The sequence below is a fragment of the Apodemus sylvaticus genome, chromosome 12 (assembly GCF_947179515.1).
Source record: "Apodemus sylvaticus chromosome 12, mApoSyl1.1, whole genome shotgun sequence".
Lineage (NCBI taxonomy): Eukaryota > Metazoa > Chordata > Mammalia > Rodentia > Muridae > Apodemus > Apodemus sylvaticus.
In genome coordinates this window covers 63,152,525-63,175,609 of record NC_067483.1, presented here as the reverse complement: position 1 = coordinate 63,175,609, position 23,085 = coordinate 63,152,525, and the positions used below count along the sequence as shown (strand labels likewise).

The 23,085-nt window shown below is 40.5% G+C and overlaps 1 protein-coding gene across 5 annotated transcripts in view; it reads left to right on the top strand.

Annotated features, from left to right (window-relative positions):
• The window catches only part of Cep350 (centrosomal protein 350), a 122,328-nt gene that overhangs the window by 56,202 nt on the left and 43,041 nt on the right, over positions 1–23,085 (top strand). For all 5 annotated transcript variants that reach the window (XM_052200514.1, XM_052200516.1, XM_052200517.1 and 2 more), the window contains 10 exons: positions 1,115–1,225; positions 1,555–1,695; positions 2,097–2,233; positions 3,429–3,554; positions 6,475–6,644; positions 10,725–10,921; positions 11,587–11,771; positions 12,377–12,464; positions 15,524–15,670; positions 17,860–18,026. In XM_052200514.1, coding sequence (XP_052056474.1) covers positions 1,115–1,225; positions 1,555–1,695; positions 2,097–2,233; positions 3,429–3,554; positions 6,475–6,644; positions 10,725–10,921; positions 11,587–11,771; positions 12,377–12,464; positions 15,524–15,670; positions 17,860–18,026 — 1,469 coding nt within the window. The remainder of the gene's footprint in view (positions 1–1,114; positions 1,226–1,554; positions 1,696–2,096; positions 2,234–3,428; positions 3,555–6,474; positions 6,645–10,724; positions 10,922–11,586; positions 11,772–12,376; positions 12,465–15,523; positions 15,671–17,859; positions 18,027–23,085) is intronic.

Genomic DNA, 23,085 nt, shown 5'->3' with positions numbered 1-23,085 from the left:
GTAATAAACCAATGTTTATTACTAGGTAATAAACCTAGTAAGTAGGTCCTAATTGTCCATGTATTTTCTTGTGGTTGATATACAAAGTATTTTCATTTTTCTTGCATGTATACACATCTAAAACTTAGTAAAAAACTCTCATATTGTCTTCTAAAATGGTTTAACATTGACTATTTGGCCTCTGTGCAGTAGAAAGACCATGCTGACCATGGATTTGGAATAAGCATTGAGTCTGGCAGTCCGTAACAAAGTAGACATCAGTCCCTTTTTATGCTTCACAGGCCATTTTGAAAACATCGAGGGACTTTGTACTGTCCCAGTGACCGGATAACACTATTGTTACTCAGTCAGGGTAGGCAGGAATCCTGAACTCGCTTTATAGTATGAAACAGCTACACATACACTTATGTGTATGTCCACATACACAAAGATTTCTTTTGTACTATTTCCAGGCTATATTATAATTTTAGAAATCCCAAATCTGTTCATGGCTTTATATAACTTCGTGTATAGGCTAACTACCTGTAGAGAAACATACTATTTATTTAATACCATTCTAGAAGAGATGGAACATATATATACTTGGAGTTAACACTGTATGGTATGATGGTGTCAGAATTTTTTTTTTTAACCAAAAGGGAGCCTTTAGGGAGGCAACATTTTAAATGAAATTGCTCCTTCAGAGGCAAAGTCAAAATGATGAGAAATGAGGCATTAACTTTAGTTTGACATATATAACTTTAGTAAAATCAAAGAGTTAGATGGTATAGTTTTTGCTTTCTAGCCAGCTTTTGGTATTCTCATAAAATTTCTGTATAGAAATAGTGATAGATGGTGGATGGCCTCAGTCCTTCTGATAAACAGTACGATGTCTGATGACATGAGGGTTTGCTGCCTTTCCTTCAGGCTCGAGTTGTTGGGCATCTATCATTTACATTAGAGACAACATTTTGAGTCTAGTGGTTCCTGTTTGCAGTCTTAGCTCTGCAGGAAACTGAGACAGATTGCCTGTTATCCGAGGGAAGATAGGGAGCAAAGGGGTGTGTTTACTGTAGCAGCTGTATCAAGACATTTTAATTCTGAAGAATTAATATTTGATCACTTTAATTGAAAGGCACAGCAGCAACGTCATGAAAGAGATTTGGCCTTATTGAAGCTAAAAGCTGAACAAGAGGCTTTGGAGTGTCAGAGACAGTTAGAAGAAACCCGCAACAAAACAGCTCAGGTAATTTGTCTTGTGGCAAATGTTGGCTTATTAAACCTAAAACTTCATATTTTAAAAAGTTCACTGGAGAACTCATTAAGCATATAAGTGTAAAAAAGGAAGGTGGTAAATAATGTTTAGTACTTTATCTGTGGTAATTTCATGACATTTGAGTTACGTAGCAACCCTTTGAAATACGTAGTCAAGACTCAGTCCCCATTTAGAGAAGCGGCGACCAAGGTGCGGAGTAGTCAAGTGTACTTTTTCATCAAGTATTTGGTCCATGAAACAAATTTGTAAGTTAAAATTGTTACATGGAAGGAAGACTAAAGCAAGCGTTTTATTTGTAGGTTCATGCAGAATCATTACAGCAGGTGGTTAAATCACAAAGAGAAGTGACAGAAGTCCTCCAGGAAGCAACGTGTAAAATAGCAGCTCAGCAGTCAGAGACTGCGCGCCTCACCACAGATGCAGCTCGGCAGATCTGTGAGGTAAGAGCCACTGGAGCCTTTCGCTCGTTCCTCTGAGTCATCCTGAATAAGTAAGAACTTGTCAGTCATGGGTGTCTAACACCTACAAGATGTAGACTTAGGCACAGTGACTCTGAGCAAAGCGCCACTAAGGTCACAGTATTTATTTACTTGTTGTGGGGGAGGGCAGGTGAGTTTGAGTGTTGAAGTTGGGGGACAACTTGAAGGAGATGCTTCTCTCCTGCTACCATGTGGCTCTGTCTCAGAGATCACACTCAGGCCCTCGTGCTTGGCAGCCGCTGTCAGGGAGCCCTCCTGCGAGCCCCAGCTCAGTGATCTTTCCAGGGCATTGTGCTCCTTTTCTGCTCTCCTGCGACTGCCTTTTAAAGTCTATTTTTGCTGTTTGGTGTGTTCATATGTAGATGGCAGAACTAACTCGAACACACCTCGCAGATGCCATCACGACTTCTGGAGTTCCACTAGCAACACTGTATGACCACCAGCGGCAGCATTTTCCAGACTTCATGAAACAACTGAGGACCAAAGCTGAGACAGATAGGTGAGTATGTAGCCATTCGGAATTATGTCCTGTGCACCATTTAGGGTCTAGAGAAAACCATCATGGTGTACAGTCCAATGGAAAGAGGAACGTTTGTCATATACTCAGTTAAGTGAAGGAAAACTTTGTAAACTTAGGTAAGTGTTATAAAAGAAATGTGTTTCAGAGGTGTGGAATAGTGGAATTGAAACAGCAGAAGGCCAGGAGATCATGGGATATAGTAAGTAGAGGAGTAGGTGATATAAAGGAGGTAAAGAGTCAGACAGAAAACCTTGACGGGAAAGGGAACACAGCATATTTAAGAGGAATTGAAAGCAGAAAAGGCCAGTGTGACTGGAAGAAGAGAGCAAAGAGGGAAGTGGGGTGGGACAACCAGGGTGAGACCTGGCAGATGGTAGGATTTTGGACTTTACTCTAGAAACACTGAAAAGTCACTTAAAAAGTTTTAGCCCTGACTAGCCAGGGGCTTATTATGTAGACTGGACTCAAACCCTGCCTCCCAGGTGCAGGAATTAAATAAAGGTGTGAGTCACCATGCCTAGTGTGTGTGTGTGTGTGTGTGTGTGTATATGTTTTCTTTTGGGGAGACTTGTTCAGTGTCTCACACTGGAAGTCAGTCTGGCCTAGAGCGCTGTGCAGCGCAACCAGTGTGGTCTGCCTTTGACAGTCCTCTGGCTTCCTCCTCCCAAGTGCGGAGAGTACAAGCAGGAGCCAGTACTCCAAGCTTTGTGGGTTGGTTTTGTTTTGTTTTGTTTGTTTCTGTTGTTGTTTGGGGTGTTTGTTTGGGGGTCTGTTTCTTATTTTGGTTTTTTTTTTGAGACAGGGACTCACTTTGTAGATCAGGCCCAAAACTCAGAGGTCTGCCTTTGCCTCCCAAGTTCTGGCTTAAAGGCATGTGCTGCCTGCCACACCCTGCTTGCTCTGTGTGTGTGTTTGTGTGTGTGTGTGTGTGTCCTTAAATAGTATCTTAACTCTCTAATTCATAAATTTTTTTATTATTGAGACCAGGAGTGGCTAGTGAGGGTATTCTTTGTATTATATGTTCTTTTCTGTTTGGATTCTAAAATGCTTAGACTTATTTTTGTAATTTTTATGCAGTCAAGATTTTACGTTCTATTACTGTTAAGCAGCATTTAAAGTCCATATACCACTGGAGAGCCAGTGTTTAATCAGGTTTGGTTTTGTTTGTTTTTAGGATAAGTCATTCTATTTCACTCTCCCAGAGTAAAGAAGGAACCCTGGATTCAAAGCGCCAGAAGTATTCGCCTTCCCGTGACAATTATTCTGAGTCTTCAAGATACAGGAGTCACGATTATCGGAGGTGAGGAGGGCTTTCAGCAGTACATTGTGGTGAACTCTGATAAATGCTCTAAACATTGCTTTTTCCTTTTAAATTTTGTTTCTATAAATTGAATGATGTCTGGCCTTTAAAATGCCAGTCTTCCTTTTTAATTAGCTAACATGTAAAAAAAATATTTGTCCATGTAATAATACAGCTACTATTTCTTGAGTGTATAGTAACCTGAACATTGTGTAGGTTGTTCCTTTTGCATGTAATATTTAGAGTAACCTTTCAAGTCAGATAATGTATGATTAGATTAGAGAAGGGAACTAAGACCCCTGGAGACATTGAGACTTCCACTAAAGGGCTAGCGAGACGGCTCAGTGGTTCAGAGTGCTTGCTGCACAGTCCTGAGGACTGGACTTCGATCCAAGCACTGCGTCATGCTCTGTGCTCTTCTTGCCTGCATGTCTACGTCCTCACAAAACACTGGGACATACGCTTAGACACCTGCTTGTACACACACACATACACACACACACACTCACACTCACACTCACACACAGTAACACATTAAGGATCTGAGCCTTGATTTATCTGGCTCTAAAGCCTGGGTTTATCACACATTTCCACACTGACATCTGTTTTCTTTTTCATTTTCTCTCCCCATCCCCCACCATTTCCTTTTCTCTTCCTCATCTTTGCCTCTCTTTGCCTCCCTCTTTCTTCTCTCTTCTCCTTTGAGACTGTGGTCTCACAGTGTGCTGCTGGGTGGCTGTAATTGGGACTACAAGCATGCTCCATCATGGACGGCTTTACTCATATCTGCTGATGTTACTATGCATACTAATGTTATGAATAATACTGAATAGTTTGTCCTTCATACTGGCACAACATTAATGTCTATATTTCTCAGTTACGGTGCAGTCCTCTGAGTAGATTTCACAGGCTCCTTTCCAGCATTTCTAGTGGTGTAATAACCACATCATCAAGTATAGTAAAGCCTCAATAAAGAGCTAAGAACTTGGACAGTAATTCGTGATTAACACAATAGGTCTTGATTACTTTCGGTGTCTGACACTGTGTGTTTCTCTTTAGCCTTAGCTGAATGCTACCACCACTGATGCTTCATGTAGGCCATTAGGTTACTACAGTGACCGGTAATAGGTTTCTTGTTCAGCCGTGTGATAACCAGGGTGATTTTTTTTTTTTTAAGTTTGCACCCATTGCAGCCATTCACATGGTTGAAAGTTTTACCAGGTCATTCAGGTTTCATGTTTCCAGGGCTCATCTATGTTATTGTGTACATCACTACTGTATTAATAATGTCAAATCATATTCTAGTGCACATATATTACAGTTTATCTGTCAGCAAATAGCCATTGCTACTTGTTTCTGCTTCTGAGATATAATGAATAATTCTGCTGTGAACATTTGTGAGCTTTTGTGTAGATATATGTTTTCATATTTTATGAGTATATATTTAAGAAGTACTGAACCTTGTGATAAATATTTTATTTTGTTTTGTTTTTGAAAGACTGAAACCTTGTCAGTAATTGCCAAACTCTTTTCCTAAGTCTCATACTTCCCACATGGAGTGTTTTGGTTTGGGTTTGGTTTCTTGAGACAGGGTTTCTCTGTGTAGCCCTGGCTGTCCTGGAACTCATTCTGTAGACCAGGCTGGCCTCGAACTCAGAAATCTACCTGCTGCCTCCCAAATGCTGGGATTACAGGCTTGCGCCTCTGCCGCCACCGCCGCCCGGCTGTTTTCTCCCATCCTTAGGAACACTGGTTACTGTCTTCTGATTGCAGTCATTCAGGTGGGAACCGTATGTACGCACTTACATCTCTCAAATTCACCATAGCTAAAGGCAGGATTTTAAGGAAAGATAAAAAATAAAAGCAAGTGAAAATAATACAGGAAAACTTAGCTCTAAAGGTAGAAAGAAAATTAAGAATAGAATCGTGGGATATAAGAAAAGAGATTTTGCCGGGCAGTGGCGGCGCACGCCTGTAATCCCAGCACTTGGGAGGCAGAGGCAGGCGGATTTCTGAGTTCCAGGCCAGCCTGGTCTACAGAGTGAGGTGAGTTCCAGGACAGCCGGAGCACTACACAGAGAAACCCTGTCTCAAAAAACCAAAATAAATAAATACATAAATAAACAAATAAATAAATAGAGATTTTATTTGATATCTAATTTTGACATAATTTCAGACTTTTTAAATATTAGCAAGAATAATACAAAGTCCTTAAATATCTTTTATACAGAGTAACCCAAAATGTTGATTTTTTTTTTTACCCTGTTTGTGTGTTTGTTTAATTTAAAGCAAATAAAGGTTTTTAAAGATGACCTGGTAGGGTTTGCCTAGCATGTACAAGATTCTGAGCTCAATCCCTAAAACCACATAAAATCAACTGTGGAGCCCGGCACCTATAGTCCCAGCGCTTGGGATGTAGTCAGGAGGACCAGGAGTTCAAAGTCACCTTTTGCTATATATCAATTTTAAGGCCAGATTGTGCTGCATGAGACCTTGTCGAAAAGAAAAGAAAGGAAAAGAAAGAGGAAAGGAAAGAGAAAAGATCAGCATTGCCTGGTATTTTTAGAGGAAAAAAGCAATTTATGAATTTAAAGTGTGAAGTTTAGTTTATCAAGAACAGTTCTAGTAGCACAATTAGTGATACATCACAGTAGTAGAGAAAGAAAATGGACGTAGTGAGCAGGAGCCTCCTTTAACCGAAAACATGACTGTGAAATGAAACAGGGACATGGCAACCTGTGAATAGTGGTTGTCTGCTGTATTTCCAAGGAAAACGACCTCTCCTGGTCTTTCTGCATGTTTTATTTATAGTATGTCTGTTTGCCTTCAGTTTATGACTTGAGTATGGAGCACAATCTTTTTGAAGTTTTCTTTTAATTTCTCTCCTGTGCGTTTGCTTCCATACCATCTGCATACACAGAAGCAGTAGTGGTAGCAGCCGGCAAGACAGCCCTCCAGTTCCACCTTGTAAGGAAAATGAGAAGACGTTCCCCAGTGAGAAGATGGAGAGCTCAGTTGATGAACAGCTGCAGACGGCTGCAGATGATTCCTTACGAAGTGACAGTATTCCGTCTCTTCCTGATGAGAAAGGTAACTTTCCTTGCGTACATGTAGAAAACTGGAGGAAGAGCGATCCTTGGGACAAAATGGAAATAAGTCCATTACACTCACACACTGACTCATTTGCTTTTGTTGTGCTGCTGGAGTTGAGCTCAGGGCCTTGTGTATGCTAGGCAGCTGCTTTATTGAGGAACTATACTCTCTGGGCTTGAGGTTCTATCTGAAGAATAGTAATTAAAAGTGACAGACTGGAACATTTACCTTAAGAGGTTACTACCAAAGAGTTGTTTCTCTTTACTGCTAATAGTAACTTGAAGGAATTATTAAGAAAAAAAGGTTTAGAAAATTCTCAGCCAATCCCTGTCTTTATTATTTTAAAGCTTTTATGTGTGAGAGTGTTTTGCCTGCATGTATGTCTATGTACCACATGTGTGCTTGGTGCTGGCAGAGGCCCAACGTGGGCATTGAATCCTCTAAAACTGGAATAGATGGTTGGGAGCCATTATGTGGCTGAGAATTAAACTCGGGTCTCTGGAAAGGAAGCATGTGTTGTTAACCACCAGCCCATGTCTCCAGCCCTGCCAGTCTAGCTGAGAGGGGAGCTGTAGTGCAAGGGAGAAGAGAGGAGGAAAGCAAGTGTAGAGAGGTGGCTACCAGCAGAAACCGTGCCAGCCTAAACGAAGGTAGGCAGGCCAAAGTGAGGGAAGGAGAGCGGACTTGTAGGACTGTATGCCATGGGTCACTGGAGTGTCTGAAGCTGTCTTCTTCAAAAGGGAGAAGAGGGTTCTGGGACAATTAGCAGACAGCAAGGCTGTCACTGTCAGTTCAGGCCAAGGTGCCAAAGCTGTTCTACCCACCCTGCTTCCATCAATTAGAACATTAGTATTGTCCACGCTATTTTTATATTTACTTATAATTGTTAAAAAGTTGAATGGCTGAAACAGTCTCACTTATATTAGTGTTTTATATCCCTGGATTTATATGAACAATTCACACATAAATGGAACTGGAAAAACTACCAATACTTAAGTCCTGTTTTCCCACTTGCAATCTCAGTCAGGTGTATGTTGACCCTGTGAGGGGAAAAGTTAATATCCAGAACTACCAATAACAGGAAGAAGAGAGAAGAAACATTTCTGCAGTTCTCGAGCATGAGATGTTTCCTGGCCTGGTAGGGGCCTAAGCATGCTCCCCACGTGCTGTTCATCTGCATTCTAGTCCGCTGTCTTTTGGCATAATTGTTCTGTGTTTTTTTGTGGATGACAAACACGTTCATGTGGGGTTTTTTGTTGTTGTTGTTGTTGTTGTTCGTGTTGTTTTTGTTTTTCCGAGACAAGGTTTCTCTGTATAGCCCTGGGTCTCCTGAAACTCTGTAGACCAGGCTGGCTACCTGCTTCCTGAGTGCTGGGATTAAAGGCATGTGCCACCACTGCCCAACCAGGCTTATGTTTTTAAAAGGATGCCCATGTAGCTTTCATTTGCCTCTCATGAGTGAGAACTTTATTTTAAATCTGTTTTGAAGTCAAAGCAGTGTTTCACTGATGCTAAGAGAGGTTTGTGACTTTTAAGTTCCCTGAGCTTCTGCTAGATCTCATTGCATAGAGTGGCACCTGTCTGTCCACAGCCATGCAGCCTCTCTGATTTTCCAGTAGAGGGCACACTCTTCTGAGAGTAAATTTTGTAGCCACTTGGTTCTTAGGAGTTTTACCAACAGTCAGTTTGTGGGCAGTTTGCTTTGTGAAATCTGGGTAAATAAAAATTGGATAGATTTAGAATGTGATAAGGAATTATGCTGGTCTAGAAAAGAGAGGATAGAAGATTACTTTTCTATGGTTCATAACCTCACTAATCCCAGGAAGTCAGCCAGGTTTCCAGTAGCAGGCCTGAGTTCTGCCCTGCCCAGTGGACCTTAGGCCCAGCTAAGACAAGTGTCGCCTCCCACCAACACGTGAGTGCCGCCCACTGCACCTTTATGCCTAGCTCACCATGCTGTGACGTCATGGGTCACAAGCAGTGGAGCTGGGTAGGATGGTTTCATGGCTTCTGTCCATTGGCAGCTTGCACAGCATTTTCTGGAACTGTAAAACCTAGACCACAGGAAAGAGGCTTTCAGGTCAGATCCAGCATGAGTCATTAAAGTTGTGTATCTGAAATGTATTCAGAGGAGGATAACTTTTATTTCTTTGCTAAAATGTTAAACATTTATAAACTTTTTTCTCTTGTCATTTCCTTTGTGAAGTATCTGATCATAAACCGTGTACAATAGGGATTTCCTAGTTGATGTGTAATTGTTCTTTATGAAATATATTAACCTTTTAACATATTTCTTTTTTATTATTTAACTTTTAAAATTCTTTGTGACTTTCACATCAGGCACCCCAGTTCCACTCATCTCCCCATTCCCTTCGCACCTACCCTCCACCCTTGTTATTTCCCCACAAAGAAAAAAATCTTGTCGTGGAAGCTGTAGTGTGTCCCCGTATGTCACACGGTACACCCTTTTGTCCACACTTCTTTACTTGCAAATGTTCATTGCAGTGACTCATTGGTCCGGTTCAAGGCCTCTGGCTTCTACTATACCATCAACACTGAAACTTCGCTGGGACTCCTCGAATATCCTGTTGTTGCCTTGTGTCCTACAGATCCAAAGCTGCAGGATCTGCAGAACGTCCCCTTTCTCGCTCCAGCAGTTCATAGATTGTAGATGCTAGGTGGGCCAGCTCAGAGCCTGGATCTGGGCCTGGGTGGTCACCAAGCTGGTCAACCTGCCAGCACTCCTTACCCATACCACCAGGGTAGGCTCTCTGCACCTAGTTCACCCAGTGCTGCAGCTGGCATGGGTACAGCCAGTTCTCCCACTCTCGTGCCCTCAGGCCAGCTCCCCCACACCCATGCCAGCAGGGCCAGCTCCATTGTGCAGCCCAGGCGAGGTGCAGGGTCTGCTCTCCTGAGTGTTACTTCAGGCGAGGGGCTGGGGCAGCTCTCCTGTTCTCACACTGAACCCCTGCTACCAAGGCCAGCTCTACTGTATTGCCCAGGTGAGGTGCAGGGCCTGCAGCTGGTGAAGGACAAGGCCAGCTCTCCTGCATAACATAGGTGATGAGGGGCAAGGGAAAGAAAGGGGGCATCTCTTCCTTGTCCATGCCACCTTAAGACAGACTGGTTTCAAGATTCAGGGTCAGCTCACCCACACTCCCCATCCCCAGGGTCAGCTCTGCTGTGCTGCCCAGGTGAAATGCAGAGCATCTTGAGTGCTGCAGCAGGAGAGGGCAGGGCCCTCCTGAGTTCTGTAGCCTGTGAGAGGCAGGATTAGCACATTTCTTATTCTAGCATTTTTAGGTATTTTTAGAGAGTTTGTTTTTCTTATTGTAAGATATTTAATTTTTCCTCTTAAATGCTAGGTACAGTTCTGAGAATTTATATAGAATTGCCTCAGTAAGAGGCAAGAGGGGTTCTATTTAAAGGTCCGCTGAGAAGAATTATGGTAGGGCTTGGGGAGGTAGCTCAGTTGGAAGCATGCTTGCCCAGCATACACTGAGACCTAGGGGTGATGTGCAGCACCATGCAGCATAAACCAGATGTGATGGCACACAGGGAAGCACACCTCAGGGAGGCACACCTCAGAGAGGCTCACCTCAGGGAGGCACACCTCAGGGGGGCACACCTCAGGGGGAACACACCTCAGAGGGGCTCACCTCAGGGGGACACACCTCAGGGGGCATACCTCAGGGGGGCTCACCTCAGGGGGCACACCTCAGGGGGGCTCACCTCAGGGGGGCACACCTTAGGGGGACACACCTCAGGGGGCATACCTCAGGGGGGCACACCTCAGGGGGAGCACACTTCAGAGGGGCTCACCTCAGGGGGACACACCTCAGGGGGCATACCTCAGGGGGGCTCACCTCAGGGGGGCTCACCTCAGGGGGGCTCACCTCAGGGGGGCTCACCTCAGGGGGGCACACCTCAGGGGGGCTCACCTGTGAGCCTAGCTCTTGGGAGGTAGAGGCAGGAGGAGCAGGAGTTAAAGGCTAGCCTGGGCTATGTGGGACGCTGTGTCACACCCTTCCTTCCGCTGTAAAAGATTGATGATAATTCTGTCCATTCTATTAGATTCAACGTCTATTGCAACAGAATACTCCCTGAAATTTGATGAGTCTATGACAGAAGATGAAATAGAAGAAAAGTCATTCCGATCTTTACTACCTTCTGAGAGTCATCGTAGATTTAACATGGAGAAGAAGAGAGGCCATCCTGACGACTCTGATGAAGATGCTTCCCCAGACAAGACTGCACTGTCTTCTACCAAGGTATGTTCTTACTAAGGAGGTAAATGGTTGCAGTCATAGATTTTCAAAGGTATGAGAATCCATTTATATAAATACCCATTATATAGTTGGCAACTATCAGAAATATTTGCCAAGGTCAGATTTATATTTTAAGTGTAAAATCTGGCTTGGTTGTTCAAATAAAATAGAATGTAAACGTATTAGTTATAAGACCTTTAAAGATCTCAGCCAGTATTGCTTACAGCTTTTTCATTTCATCCATTTAAAATATACATTCTCCTTTCCAGATTGTATGCTTAATGGCAAACGGGCAGAGCTTATCTGCTTTGTTCCTGACCTTGCATGCTGTGCAATAACTGTTCATTCAAAAATGTTCAATTTTTTTAGATGAGTTTCTCTTCCTTCCTTTCCTCTCTTTGTGAGTAATATTTTCTTATATGGTAGATATTTTATTAAATGCTTATTTGCTTTATTTCTATTTTATTTGTTTCTTTTTAAGATGAAATCTTACTGTGTTCCTCATGTGGTCTCAAACATGTGTTCATACAATCCTCATATCTTAGCCTCTGGAACTATTGGCATGTGGCCCCACCCTATCTTTTGTAATTTATGTGTTACAAATATGTAGATTTTTAAATAAAGTTAAATACCAAAAAGTTTTGAACTAAACTGTGCACTCACTTTAGGAGCTGAGCATGCCGTTCTCGGGCGGACAGGATAGCTTTTCTAAGTTCACTATGGAGATGGTGCGGCAGTACATGAAGGAGGAGGAGGTGCGGGCCGCTCACCAGTCCTCGCTCCTGAGGCTCCGAGAAAAGGCCTTAAAGGAGAAGACAAAGGCCGAATTAGCCTGGCTAGAGCATCAAAAAAAGCAAGTTCTTTCAATAAGTATCATTTTCGATATTCAGGGGATTTTTTTGAAATAAGAAATGTTTTATGTCTTATAATGTTTTTATTTTTGATGTTGGGGAACCAGATCTGGGCTTGGTGAATGCTAAACACTGTGCCACGTGTGAGCCATGTTCCCAGCCTGTCTTACCTGATGTGATCTCATCAACACAGTTCTCAAGCTAAAAATAGTGGCAGTACTCTTTGGTTTGTGCTACCTACTTACAAGATAATTTTTGTATTGGCAAATGGTTTCATTTCTTAGATCACTTTATCCAACTCATTATAGGTTGTCATTTTATACTTAATGACTCTCAAGTGCTGTATGTTGCTGTCCTTAGAGGATGGATTCCAGGGCCAGCACACACACACACACACACACACACACGCAGACACACACACACACACACAAACACACACACACCTCACCCCACACACATATTAAGTAAAACACTTGCTGAAACTGGTACTTGTAGCAATTGCTTTCCACATAGAAAGATATTAAATTAATTTATAGGCTTTAGAATAGTTAAGAATTTTGAGATTATAAACTTGACTTTTGTATCAACGAAAGACTATGCTTTTCAGGCATCTACGAGACAAAGGAGAGGATGATAAAATGCCCCCACTCCGGAAGAAACAGCGCGGTTTGCTTTTAAGACTTCAGCAAGAAAAGGTGTGTTGGAAACATGTGAGACAGTTTGTCACAAGGGAAGCTTGTGAATGTGGTATTTTACCTAATCACATTTTGCTATTATCACTGTTTATAAGATTTAGCTGATACTACTGCTTATTTCTGTAGTACAATAATTATAGGCATTTCTTGCCAATCTCATCTATTTCTTTTATTTTAAAACTGTCATATTGCTTACTGTCATTTACTACAGAGAATAAAAATCCTACAAAATACAAATTAAAAAATTAAGCTATGTGTGGAAAAGTGGATGTGGGTTAATACTTAACGTTTTCTTGAGTAGTGTTTTATGACATTAATTACGTATTGACGAGGTTTATGGCTTAGTGGACTTAGAAGGATAGTAATAGATTATTACTCAAATAGTATCAACAACCAGCTTCCCTGGAATGTCCCTACTGATTGTCTTACTTTACTTACTGTAGGAAATATGCCAGCCTTCTGTTGCCATAGTGAATGCCTGAGGTGAAGAAAAGGCTTACTTTGGTTATATTTGAGAGCTTCTACCACATGGTTGGTCCGGTTGTTTTGGGACCTGAAAGTTAGGTAGTGTATCATGACAGGGTCACAAAATCTGGAGGGATGGAAGCTCTTGGTAGCTAGGAAGTAAAAGAGAGAAAAGACGAGAGTAGTCATGACCTCAGTCTAAGTTCCTCCCAAGAGTCTACTACTGCTTAATCACTCCACAAGCTGGAGACTGGCCTTCTAATGCATGGATCTTAGGAGACACTCACCCAATGACAGCAGGAGATTCACATCCCTTTCCCCCTTTGGATTCCCTGGAAAAGTCATTGAGTTATATGTTATTTGCTTCAGAAATTCGAGCACAAAGCAGTGCCCTAGCACAAACTGGGGACATCAGATTGAACTGATAAGTCATATTCTTTACTTTTATGCACGAACAGTTAAAAAAGTAAATTTTGATTAACAAAGCCCTAATTAAGTGGTAAAATGATAATCTTATGATTGTAACCCTTGCATTCGTGTGTCTCATACTGTGTTTAACAAAAATGTAATGCTCACACTTAGGGCCCTGCCTTGGCTAGCAGACTATAGTGCATGGAAAAGTATTTGTGTGGTTATTTGAATTGGAAATTGAACTAGCCAAGTGTATTTATCTTTTTAAATTTGTGTGTTTCAAAAATTTTAAAATTAACATACCTAGTGTCTTGGGGTTTTCTTGCTGTGAAGACTTACCATGTCCACAGCAACTCTTATAAAGGCAAATGTTTAATTGGAGCTGGCTTACAGTTTCCGAGGTTCGGTCTGTCATGGCAGGAAGCATGGTAGGGTGCAGGCAGACTTGGCGCTGGAGGAGGAGGGGAGAGTTCTGCATCTTGATCTGAAGGCAGCCAGGAAGGGACCTCTCCCTGCAGTGCCGCAGAGCTTAAGCACTGGAAGCCCTTACAGCTGACTCCTACAGTGACACACTTCCTCCAACAATACCACACCTATTCTAACAAGGACACACCTCCTAAGAGTGTCACTCCCTGCCAACTATTCAGACACATGAGTCTATGGGGGCCAATTTGATAATTGTTGAATCTGTCTTATTTTATTTAACATAATAATTTCAGTTCCACCCATTTTCCTTCAAATGTCTTAATTTCATTATTTACAGTTGGTAAATGTACATGGTATAAATGTACCACATTTTTTATTTATTCACATGTGGGCAGACCTCTGGGCTGGTTCCAGATTGTGGCTATTGTGACTAGTGCTACAGTAAACACAGCTGTGCAGAGATCTCTGCATTCTGATGACTTATAATCTTATTTAGACGCTGAATCATATTTCTGTCTGGATATGGCCAAAGTGGTATAACTGGGTCATCTAGTATTTCTATTTTTAGGTTTTAAAAGACACTCCATTACTGATTTCCATAGTGGTTACACCAATTCACATTCCTACCCGTAGTATGTAATGGTTTTTCCTTCTCTGTGTCCTCATCAGTGTTTCTTGTCCTGTTTTCTTGATGACAGCTGTTCCTGATTGATGATGGAATCTAAACATTCTTTTAGCTTGCATTTCTTTATTGTAGATTGGTGACACAGCCCCACTCCAGAATATCACTTTGACTTGAAAGAATTATTGACAGGCAAACTATGTTTACTCTTATCTTCAGCTGTTAAGAGCACTTGCTACTCTTGAAGAGGACTTGGGTCATTTGAATAGTGAAAATTTATTTTTTGGCACATTAGAATGAATCCAGAGTGTTAACCATTAAACTGTTAACTTTTCAGATAGCTAATAATTAAAAAAAAAACCAACAACTCTCAGACATGAATAATGAAAATAACTGGTTTTTAGTGTCTTTATTATACTTATCTCATTAGTAAATTAAGTGGACAGAGAGATGGCTCAGAGGTTAAGAGAACTGGCTGCTCTTCCAGAGGTCCTGAGTTCAATTCCCAGCAACCTCAGGGTGTCTCATAACCATCTCTAATGAGATTTGGTGCCTTCTTCAGGTGTGCAGGCATACATGCAGGCATAATGTTGTATACATAATAAATAAATAAATAAACCTTAAAAAAACAAAAAACAAAATCCTGCATTAAGGGCCATAGACCGATATTATTGCCTCACTTTTCCTACTGTTAGGATCTTATTAATAGTTTATAACATAAAACAGTTATAGAGTTAAAGCATTCTTTGGATAGTGAGACATGTTAGGATTTAAGAATTTAACAGTACAATAGTGGTTACACTACTTGGCTTGCTGATGTGCAGCTATTAAACAGGTAAATGTAAAGATACAGTAACATTATGGGAAAATGTGAAAGGTATGAAAGGTTAAAAAGGACTATGAATTTGCCAGCATGTTTGACTATAGTTATTAAAGCTAAGAGATCATGCTAAACTCTTTTAGAACAATGCAGTTATTTATAACACTTTCCCTCCACTAATTCGAAATGTTTTGGTATTGTTATCTTGAATTACATTGTATCTGTTATCTATTGATGACTTCATTTTTTTCTGTATGCTACTTGAATTTATCTCCTTCAAACCTCAATCCCTTCTCCTAACTCTTTAAATGTTAGGCAGAAATAAAACGTCTTCAAGAAGCCAATAAGGCAGCTCGGAAGGAAAGGCAGCTGATTCTTAAGCAGCAGGAGGAGATAGAAAGAATCCGTCAGACCACCATAAAACTGCAGGAGAAGTTGAAGTCCGCAGGGGAGAATAAATCGGTAATTTAAATGACATTTTTATTCCTTTGTTTTTTTGCCTGTGTTGCTTGTTAATCTTGGCTCACTTTGTATTCTGAATCGATAGGTATGTTTGTTTAATGTGATGCAATTGCGACTTGGGTGCCTGCTTTTGTGTAGTGGGAAAACTTTCTCGTTTTAAATCCCTAATTTTTCCTATTTTGATTTTTGAAACATTCTCAAATTAACAGAAAAAAATAAGCACATGATAAATTTATTTTTCTGAGCTGCTTGATAATAAGTAGCCAACAAATTAACACTGATATATTATTACTCCTTCAAGAAACTTCAAGTCTTTTCAGTTTCTCTACTTGTCAAAATGGTGCTCTTTACAGAAAATCCACTCCATATTGCTAGTGGCAGTTTTTGTATCTTTTTGTTTTTCTTCCTTCACTCTAGAATAGGCTCTTGATCTTGATATATGAGAATACAAGGCAGTCATTTTGTAGAACATTCTCTAATGGGCTTTGTCTGGTGTTCTCTCAACATTAGATTCAGATTGCGGACCTGCGGTAGGGGTATCGTATAAGTGATTTTGTATTTATTGCCACCAACAGGTAGACCTTGATTCTGATTGATCCCATTATTGATCATTGTGCCTCAATCATTTGATTAGTATGTACTAAACTTTACTGTATTAACACACTATTTTGTTGCTGTGACAAAACATCACCCCAAAGAAACTTATAAAAGAAAGCATTTAAATGGGTTGTCAGTTTCAGAAGGTTAGGAGCATTTTGGCAGCATGTTGGCCAGAGCAGAAGAGCGTTCACATTTTGATCCACAAGCTGGAAGCAGAGAACACACTGGGAATGAATGGCACAATTCTTGAACACTCAAAAGCCTATGCCCTCTGGCACACCTCCTCCAGCAAGGCCACACCTCCTCCAGCAAGGCCACACCTCCTCCAGCAAGGCCACACCTCCTAAAGCTTCCCTTTCCAATGATTTTAAGTCTCATTTGTTCAGGAGCAGGAAGAGGAAGAGAAGGGATCTAATTTGGTTGTTGGTTTGTAATTTCATGAAATTTAAGCAGACAAGATGATCTGCACCTATCTTCTTGTAATGAATATAACTTACTATTTATGGGAAAGGTATATTAAATTATTAAAACACCATTGTGTTGTCTGTGGAGTTTTGTTTGTTTTATTGTTTGGTTTTAGTTTTTTTTTTTTTTTTTTTTTTTAAAGATAAGATCTTGCTATGTAGCCATGGCTGGCCTGCAATTTGCTCTATAGCCCAGGTTATCCATGAAAGGCTAGCAGGCCTGCCTCAGCCTCCTCAGTGTTAAGATTGTAGGTACCATCATACCTGGCTTCAAGTTTTGCTTCTTGCTTCTTAGGAGTAATGTGCTGGTTAAGTCAGTAATTCCTCCATGTTTTTCCCATAGACTTTGTAAAATCTATGGAATTTTTATTTTCGATAGCAAATTTAAAAAATTTATTTTCCTGGTATGTTTAACGTTTATATCTTCTGATAATGTTTTGTATGTATGTACAGTTTATATACCTGCAGTGCCTGTTATGTTTTCATTTTTATTTTAAAGCAGTGCTCGGGATTAAACCTCGGACCTCACACTTGTTGAGGAAGCACTCCCCACCATGCTGCACCCTGCCCCTTGTATTCCTTTTAAGTGTTTAAACTTTTAAAATCAAAGAGGACATTTGGGTGCTTGGTTATATTGGCAGAAAATTTCCAAGTTCTTCGGATTTCCTTAGTTGAGAAAAGAACTTATTATATATAATATAACATTCTCTCTCTCACACACACACTCTCTCTCTCTTTCTATCTCTCCTTTCTTCCCTCCCTCTCTCCTTCCCTCCCTCCCTCTCTCTCTCTGTCTTCCTTTATAGAGTAAAACATGCATAACATAAAAAGTTGGTCTTTTTTTTTTTTTTTTTTTTGAGGGAGAGTCTCACTGTGTATACCAGGCTAGCCTTGAATTCACTATTAGCTTAAGCTGGTGTCAAATTCCTGATCCTTCTGAACCTGCCTCCTAAGTGCTGGGATTATAGACAAGTACCACCACATCTGGCATTTTACTATCCAAACTACTTTTAATTTTGTGATGGATTTCTGTTTTGTAAGTAATCTTTTGACTTCAGTTATTATTACAAATGTTTAAGCTCTCCTTATGATCTGTAAGTCAGTGGCATCCGCTGTTTTTGGCAGGGCTCTCCTGGTGATGGTGGTGATGACGATGCAGAGGATAACAAGACAGCCAGTCCTGGTCCACCTGGCTCGGAGACCCGCAGCCCGTCCCCAGTATCAGTCTCCAGCAGTGAGACTAGCAGCATCATGCAGAAACTAAAGAACATGAGAAGCCGCATGGATGAAAAGTAATTAGTATTCTGTGTTTCCTGTTTAATCACATTGATATACTCCATCAGATTAGATGAGAGAAAAGGTATTTTAGCAGAATTACTAGACTACCTAACAGCCATTAACTATGCATCTTATTTATAGAACAGTTTTTCTCATTTTAATATAATCTGGTTTTTTTATTTGGAAAAAGAAAAAAAACAAAGTAGTAGTCAAATATATATTCATGATAATATGGAAAGAAAGGAAGAAAGGGTACATACTGTATCCTGATGTCTCATCATTGGCTCAGTGACATATCTCAGTCTTGGTCAAATAAGTACAACTTTAGCTTTGTGAGCTGTATGAGTTCTTCAGCTGAATCCAGAGAGACTGAGATGCTCTTGGGTTATGAACTGACTTGTCTTTGTTTTGAGACAGGGTCTCACTCTATAGCCCAAGTTAACCTAGAACTCACTTATAGCCCTGGTTGGCCTGAAACTTCTGGGAATTCTCCTATCTCATTTTCCAGAGTGCTAGGGTTACAGAGGTGAGCTACCATGCTGGTGTCTTGTTATTTTTATATTCTAAAATGTACGTGTGTGTGTGTGTGTGTGTGTGTGTGTGTGTGTTTGTATGTGAGCGGGGCACGTGCTTGTAGGCCACCTTAATTTTTTGAAATAGGGTCTCTTACTGAACTGTCCTTTGTCCCCTTAATTTTCCCTGCTTAAGACAAAATTTTAAAATTAAAGAGAGTGAATGACCAGGTAAATGGCTCTTTAGGTAAGAGTGCTTGTCATGTAAGCATGAGGGTCTGAGTTCAAATCCCTAGAGCTCACATAAAAGGGCCATTCACATACATGTAGCCCTATGCTGTGAGAAGTGGAAACAGGAGAATTGCTGGAGCTCGCTGGCTAATAGCCTAGTTCAGAGTTGATGAGATACTGTCTCAGGGAAGTAAGGCGGAGAGTGACAGAGCCAGACACAGACACCCTCTTCTGGCCTCTGTACATACACATAAAGGTAGTATAAACTGAATGGTCAAATATTACATATATGTGAATATCTCATGGGATACACTAAAGGTTTCTTCAAAGAAGAATTTGCTGGGTTGGGTGTGGTTTTGCCTGCCTGTTATCTCAGCACTTGGGAGATGCTGCGAAAGACTCTGTCAAAGTTCCACAACTACCCAGGACTACAAGAGACACTGTCTCATAGTGTATAACAACCATCCAGGACTACAAGAGACGTTGTCTCACAGAGACAGTCAGTGTATAACTCAGTGGTAGAATGGTGTACAGGAAAGGCCCCATGTTTGATCCATCACATTAAGAGACTTTCTAAAATAATTTTTTATGCTTTCTTCCTAAATTGGTTACTTTTTTCCTCTCAGTGACAAAATACCTGATAGAAACAACTGAAGGGAAGAGAGGTTTGTTTGGGTCCCTGGTTATAGCAGTTCTAGTTCACCATGGGCCAGGCAGGTAACCTTGTCCGTGGTGGCAAGAACATGAGGCTGTGGTTTACACAGTGGCAGAGAGGAAGCCCAGGTGAGCTGGAGGCAGGTATAATCTTCAGATGGGCCTGCTTGCTGACATCTCTACAGCCTCAAAGGGTCCTGCAAGGCCGAGGCAGACATTGAAAACAAGTGTATGGATAGTTCACACTCAAACCACAGCAGTTCTTTCCCTGCATTGTTCCAGGAATAATGGGTCAAAGCTTTCTATCCTAGTTTTCATTCCATTGCTATGGTAAATTCCATGGCCCAAAGCAACTCTTGCAGCAAAGTGTTTATTTCACCTTCAGCTTACAGTCAGTGGTGGAGGAAAGCCAGCTCAGGGCCTTCAGGCAGGACTGATGAAGCAGAGGTCGTGGAACACTGCTGCCTCTCCACGGCTTTCTCACCTTGCTCTTTTATACCTGCCCGGTGGTGTCACTGCCCACCAGGGAGCTGGGCCCTCCCACCTCAGTCATCCATCAAGACAATGTCCCCTGGACTTGGCCTGCCAGTCTGACGGGGGCATCTTGTAGTTGAGGTTCTCTCTTATTGCTTAGCCTTTAGTTGTGTCGTTGAGGGAGAGCCAACCAGCACAATCTCTTTTCTGTTTTATATCTTTTCCAAATGCCTGGAAACGGTGCAGGCCTCTTTGGTCAATTACTACAAACTTGCATGACTACATTATGTCTAAGCACTGCTATGTGTGTTGTAGATAGCAAAGATGCCCTATTGTATAGATACACATCCACGAGTAGTCATCCTTCCCAATAAAATTACCATTTGGGGGAATTTTTTAAAAAGGTTTTTATGTGTGTGAATGTTTTGCCTGTATATGTGTATGTATACCATATACTTGATTGGTGCCCCTTGAAGCCAGAATAGGGCATCAGATAGCCTGAAGTTGGAATTACAGGTAGTTAGGTGCTGTGTGGGTTTAGAGAACCAAACGTGGTCTTCTGCAGGAACAGCAAGTGCTCCGAACCACTGAGGCATCTCTCCAGTTCCTTGGGGGGAAATTTATTAATTGTATATTACTATTTACTGTCAACTTTCTGAATTGATGAATTGCCTGAATTTTTATGACATTGTCTGAAGTGATGATACTATGATACTACTTTGGGCTTTTACGGTATCATTGATAATAATGCCCTTGGCAAAATTTATATTTCTAATAGGTGACTTTTCTTTTCCTTTTTAAAAAAAATACCTCATTATATAAACCAGGCTAGCCTTAAACACCAAGTACTTGTATGTTTGTTGTTCCCATATGGTTACCTGATTAGCACTGTGAATGATTCCTAGCTCTTGGGGTGGGGTACTTAGCCTTTTGATCTTAAGGGTTTTTTTTTGTTTTTTTGTTTTTGTTTTTGTTTTTGTTTTTGTTTTTTTTTAGGCTTTAGGGGGCACTTTTAGTTATGTAGTATATGCATATTAAATAAGGAAAGTGTTTCTGGGAAGATGTTTCAAATGTATAATTTCTTACACTCTTTTAAAACTTCATTTTATAGTAGCTATTTCTCTTGTTTTTCATTTTTAACAGATTGTGAATATGTTTGTTCTTTAATAAATGACAAACAAATGTCAGTTCTTGTTTTGATAGAGGAAAATTGTTTTCTGTAAAAGACTAGACAAAAAGTGTTAGTTATACATTTTTTAAAAGTTGTTTTATGTGTTCCAATACTATTTTACTTTCTGTGCTAGGTCATGCATGCAGTTAGCAGTTTTACACTTAAAAGGGTGGGTGATGTTTGAGTGCTATAAATTTTTAAACCTTCAAGTGCATTTTATTTTATATAATATTTTGATAATTAGTATCAAAATAAGTTTATTGTACATTCATAAAGAATGACAAGGAACATTGCAGTGTCTTTCTGAAATGTGCAAGAATGAATTTACTTAAAGTTGAGTGCAGAAAATCTGGGCAGTCTAGACATAAATGACTGTGTATGCGTGTGTGTAAAAATCAACAGTGATGGGTGGACATGCTGTCTGAGACTGTGTAAATACACAGTGAGAGCAGACATACTAAGATATGTATAAAAAGATGTCCTTACCTTCAAAACTCCATGGCTGGGTTCACACCTAGATTTTCTCCCTTCTGGGATGTACTGATATTGACCCTTGCTCTTCCAAGGCAATACTGAAATGTTGCCTTCTCTGCAAGTTACCATTGTTTGCATGTGAACAGGAGCATGCTCTGTCAAAGAGGGTTAGCCTTTCCAACTGTCACTGGACTTACTTATCATTTTACCTATGTATGAAATCCGTTTACTACTACAAAAGAAGCGTGAGTTTCCTCTGCCTTTAAAACTTTAACATGGAATTTTCTTATTTGTAGTCTTACAATTGAACTGTTCATAACATTCTTCACTGACAGCATTTATTAAGATCAGCTTACTTTATTCCTAATTGTACATTCTGATATTTCAAAAAATGGGTATTGATTTTTGTAATTATTATTTAAGTGGCCCTATGCTAGACTTAAAAAGCAAGGTATCTCCAGTACACTCTGATAAAAGTTTTTGTTGTCAAAGTTAAAATATTATTCTGTAAATTGGTTTACTGAATTATATTTTATTTTCAAGCTAGATCATGATGGTAAGATTAAATAAGACAAATGCAGTAATTTAGGTACATAGTAAGGGCCAGGTACAAAAATCAGTTGCTGCCAGTTCTGTATGTGTATAGAGTCACTGACACGCTAGATGGTGGCCATAGTGTTTACTCAGGGTTAAAGCTTCCTGAAAGTGCACTTAGCTTCACACCGCCCTCATTGTATCCTCATAAACAAGTAAATGTACCTGAAGATGTAGATGGTGGCCATGCAGTGCTTGAGAAGACACAGTTATTGAGAATCCATCGATAAGATTCATGACAGTCCATGTATTTGCATGTACCACACGGTAAGGCTCCCTCGCTGAGCAGCGTGTGATGTCCAGGATGCATATTTAAAAGGTCTTCATTCGACTCCTTTGCTTTCCCCTTTTCCTTCTTCCTGCCTCTTGATCTCTTGGTTTTAAAATCTTCCTCCTTATTTTGTAGACACTGCTCTCCTGTTCACTACTTCTTCTCTGTCTTTACGTCTCACCACTGGGCCTCTCTCAGTGTCTGTTTCCCCAACCTTCATCCCAAATTCCAGCTGTATATCTACAACCAGTTGGTCAGGTAACTTTGCACCTTTTTCAGTGCACTCTTCGATAGAGCATGCTCTGTTCTTTTCGTTTGTTGTGTTTGCTTTTTTTCTTTTTTTTCTTTTGTTTAACTGCAGCCCAGAGACCTCTCATGACATGTCATATGGACTTTAGCCTAGTGTCTCTACACTAAATGACATGATAATTGTTTAAGAATGAAGTATCAGTTCCTCTTGGCCTTTTATTGCTTGTTGGATGTGAAAGACCTTTTTCCTTGGTTAGCTATCATTACAGATCTAACAGCAGTAATAAAAGCTGCCCATCTGTATTAGTCACAGCATCTATATGTGGACAGTTAATTAGTGACTCTCAACTAACCAAAAATTTTTCCCTAACTCAATAATTTCTCCTAACCCTTTAGGCCCAAGATAAGATTTGATTTCAGAAATCAGGTTAAATTGAGAGTCA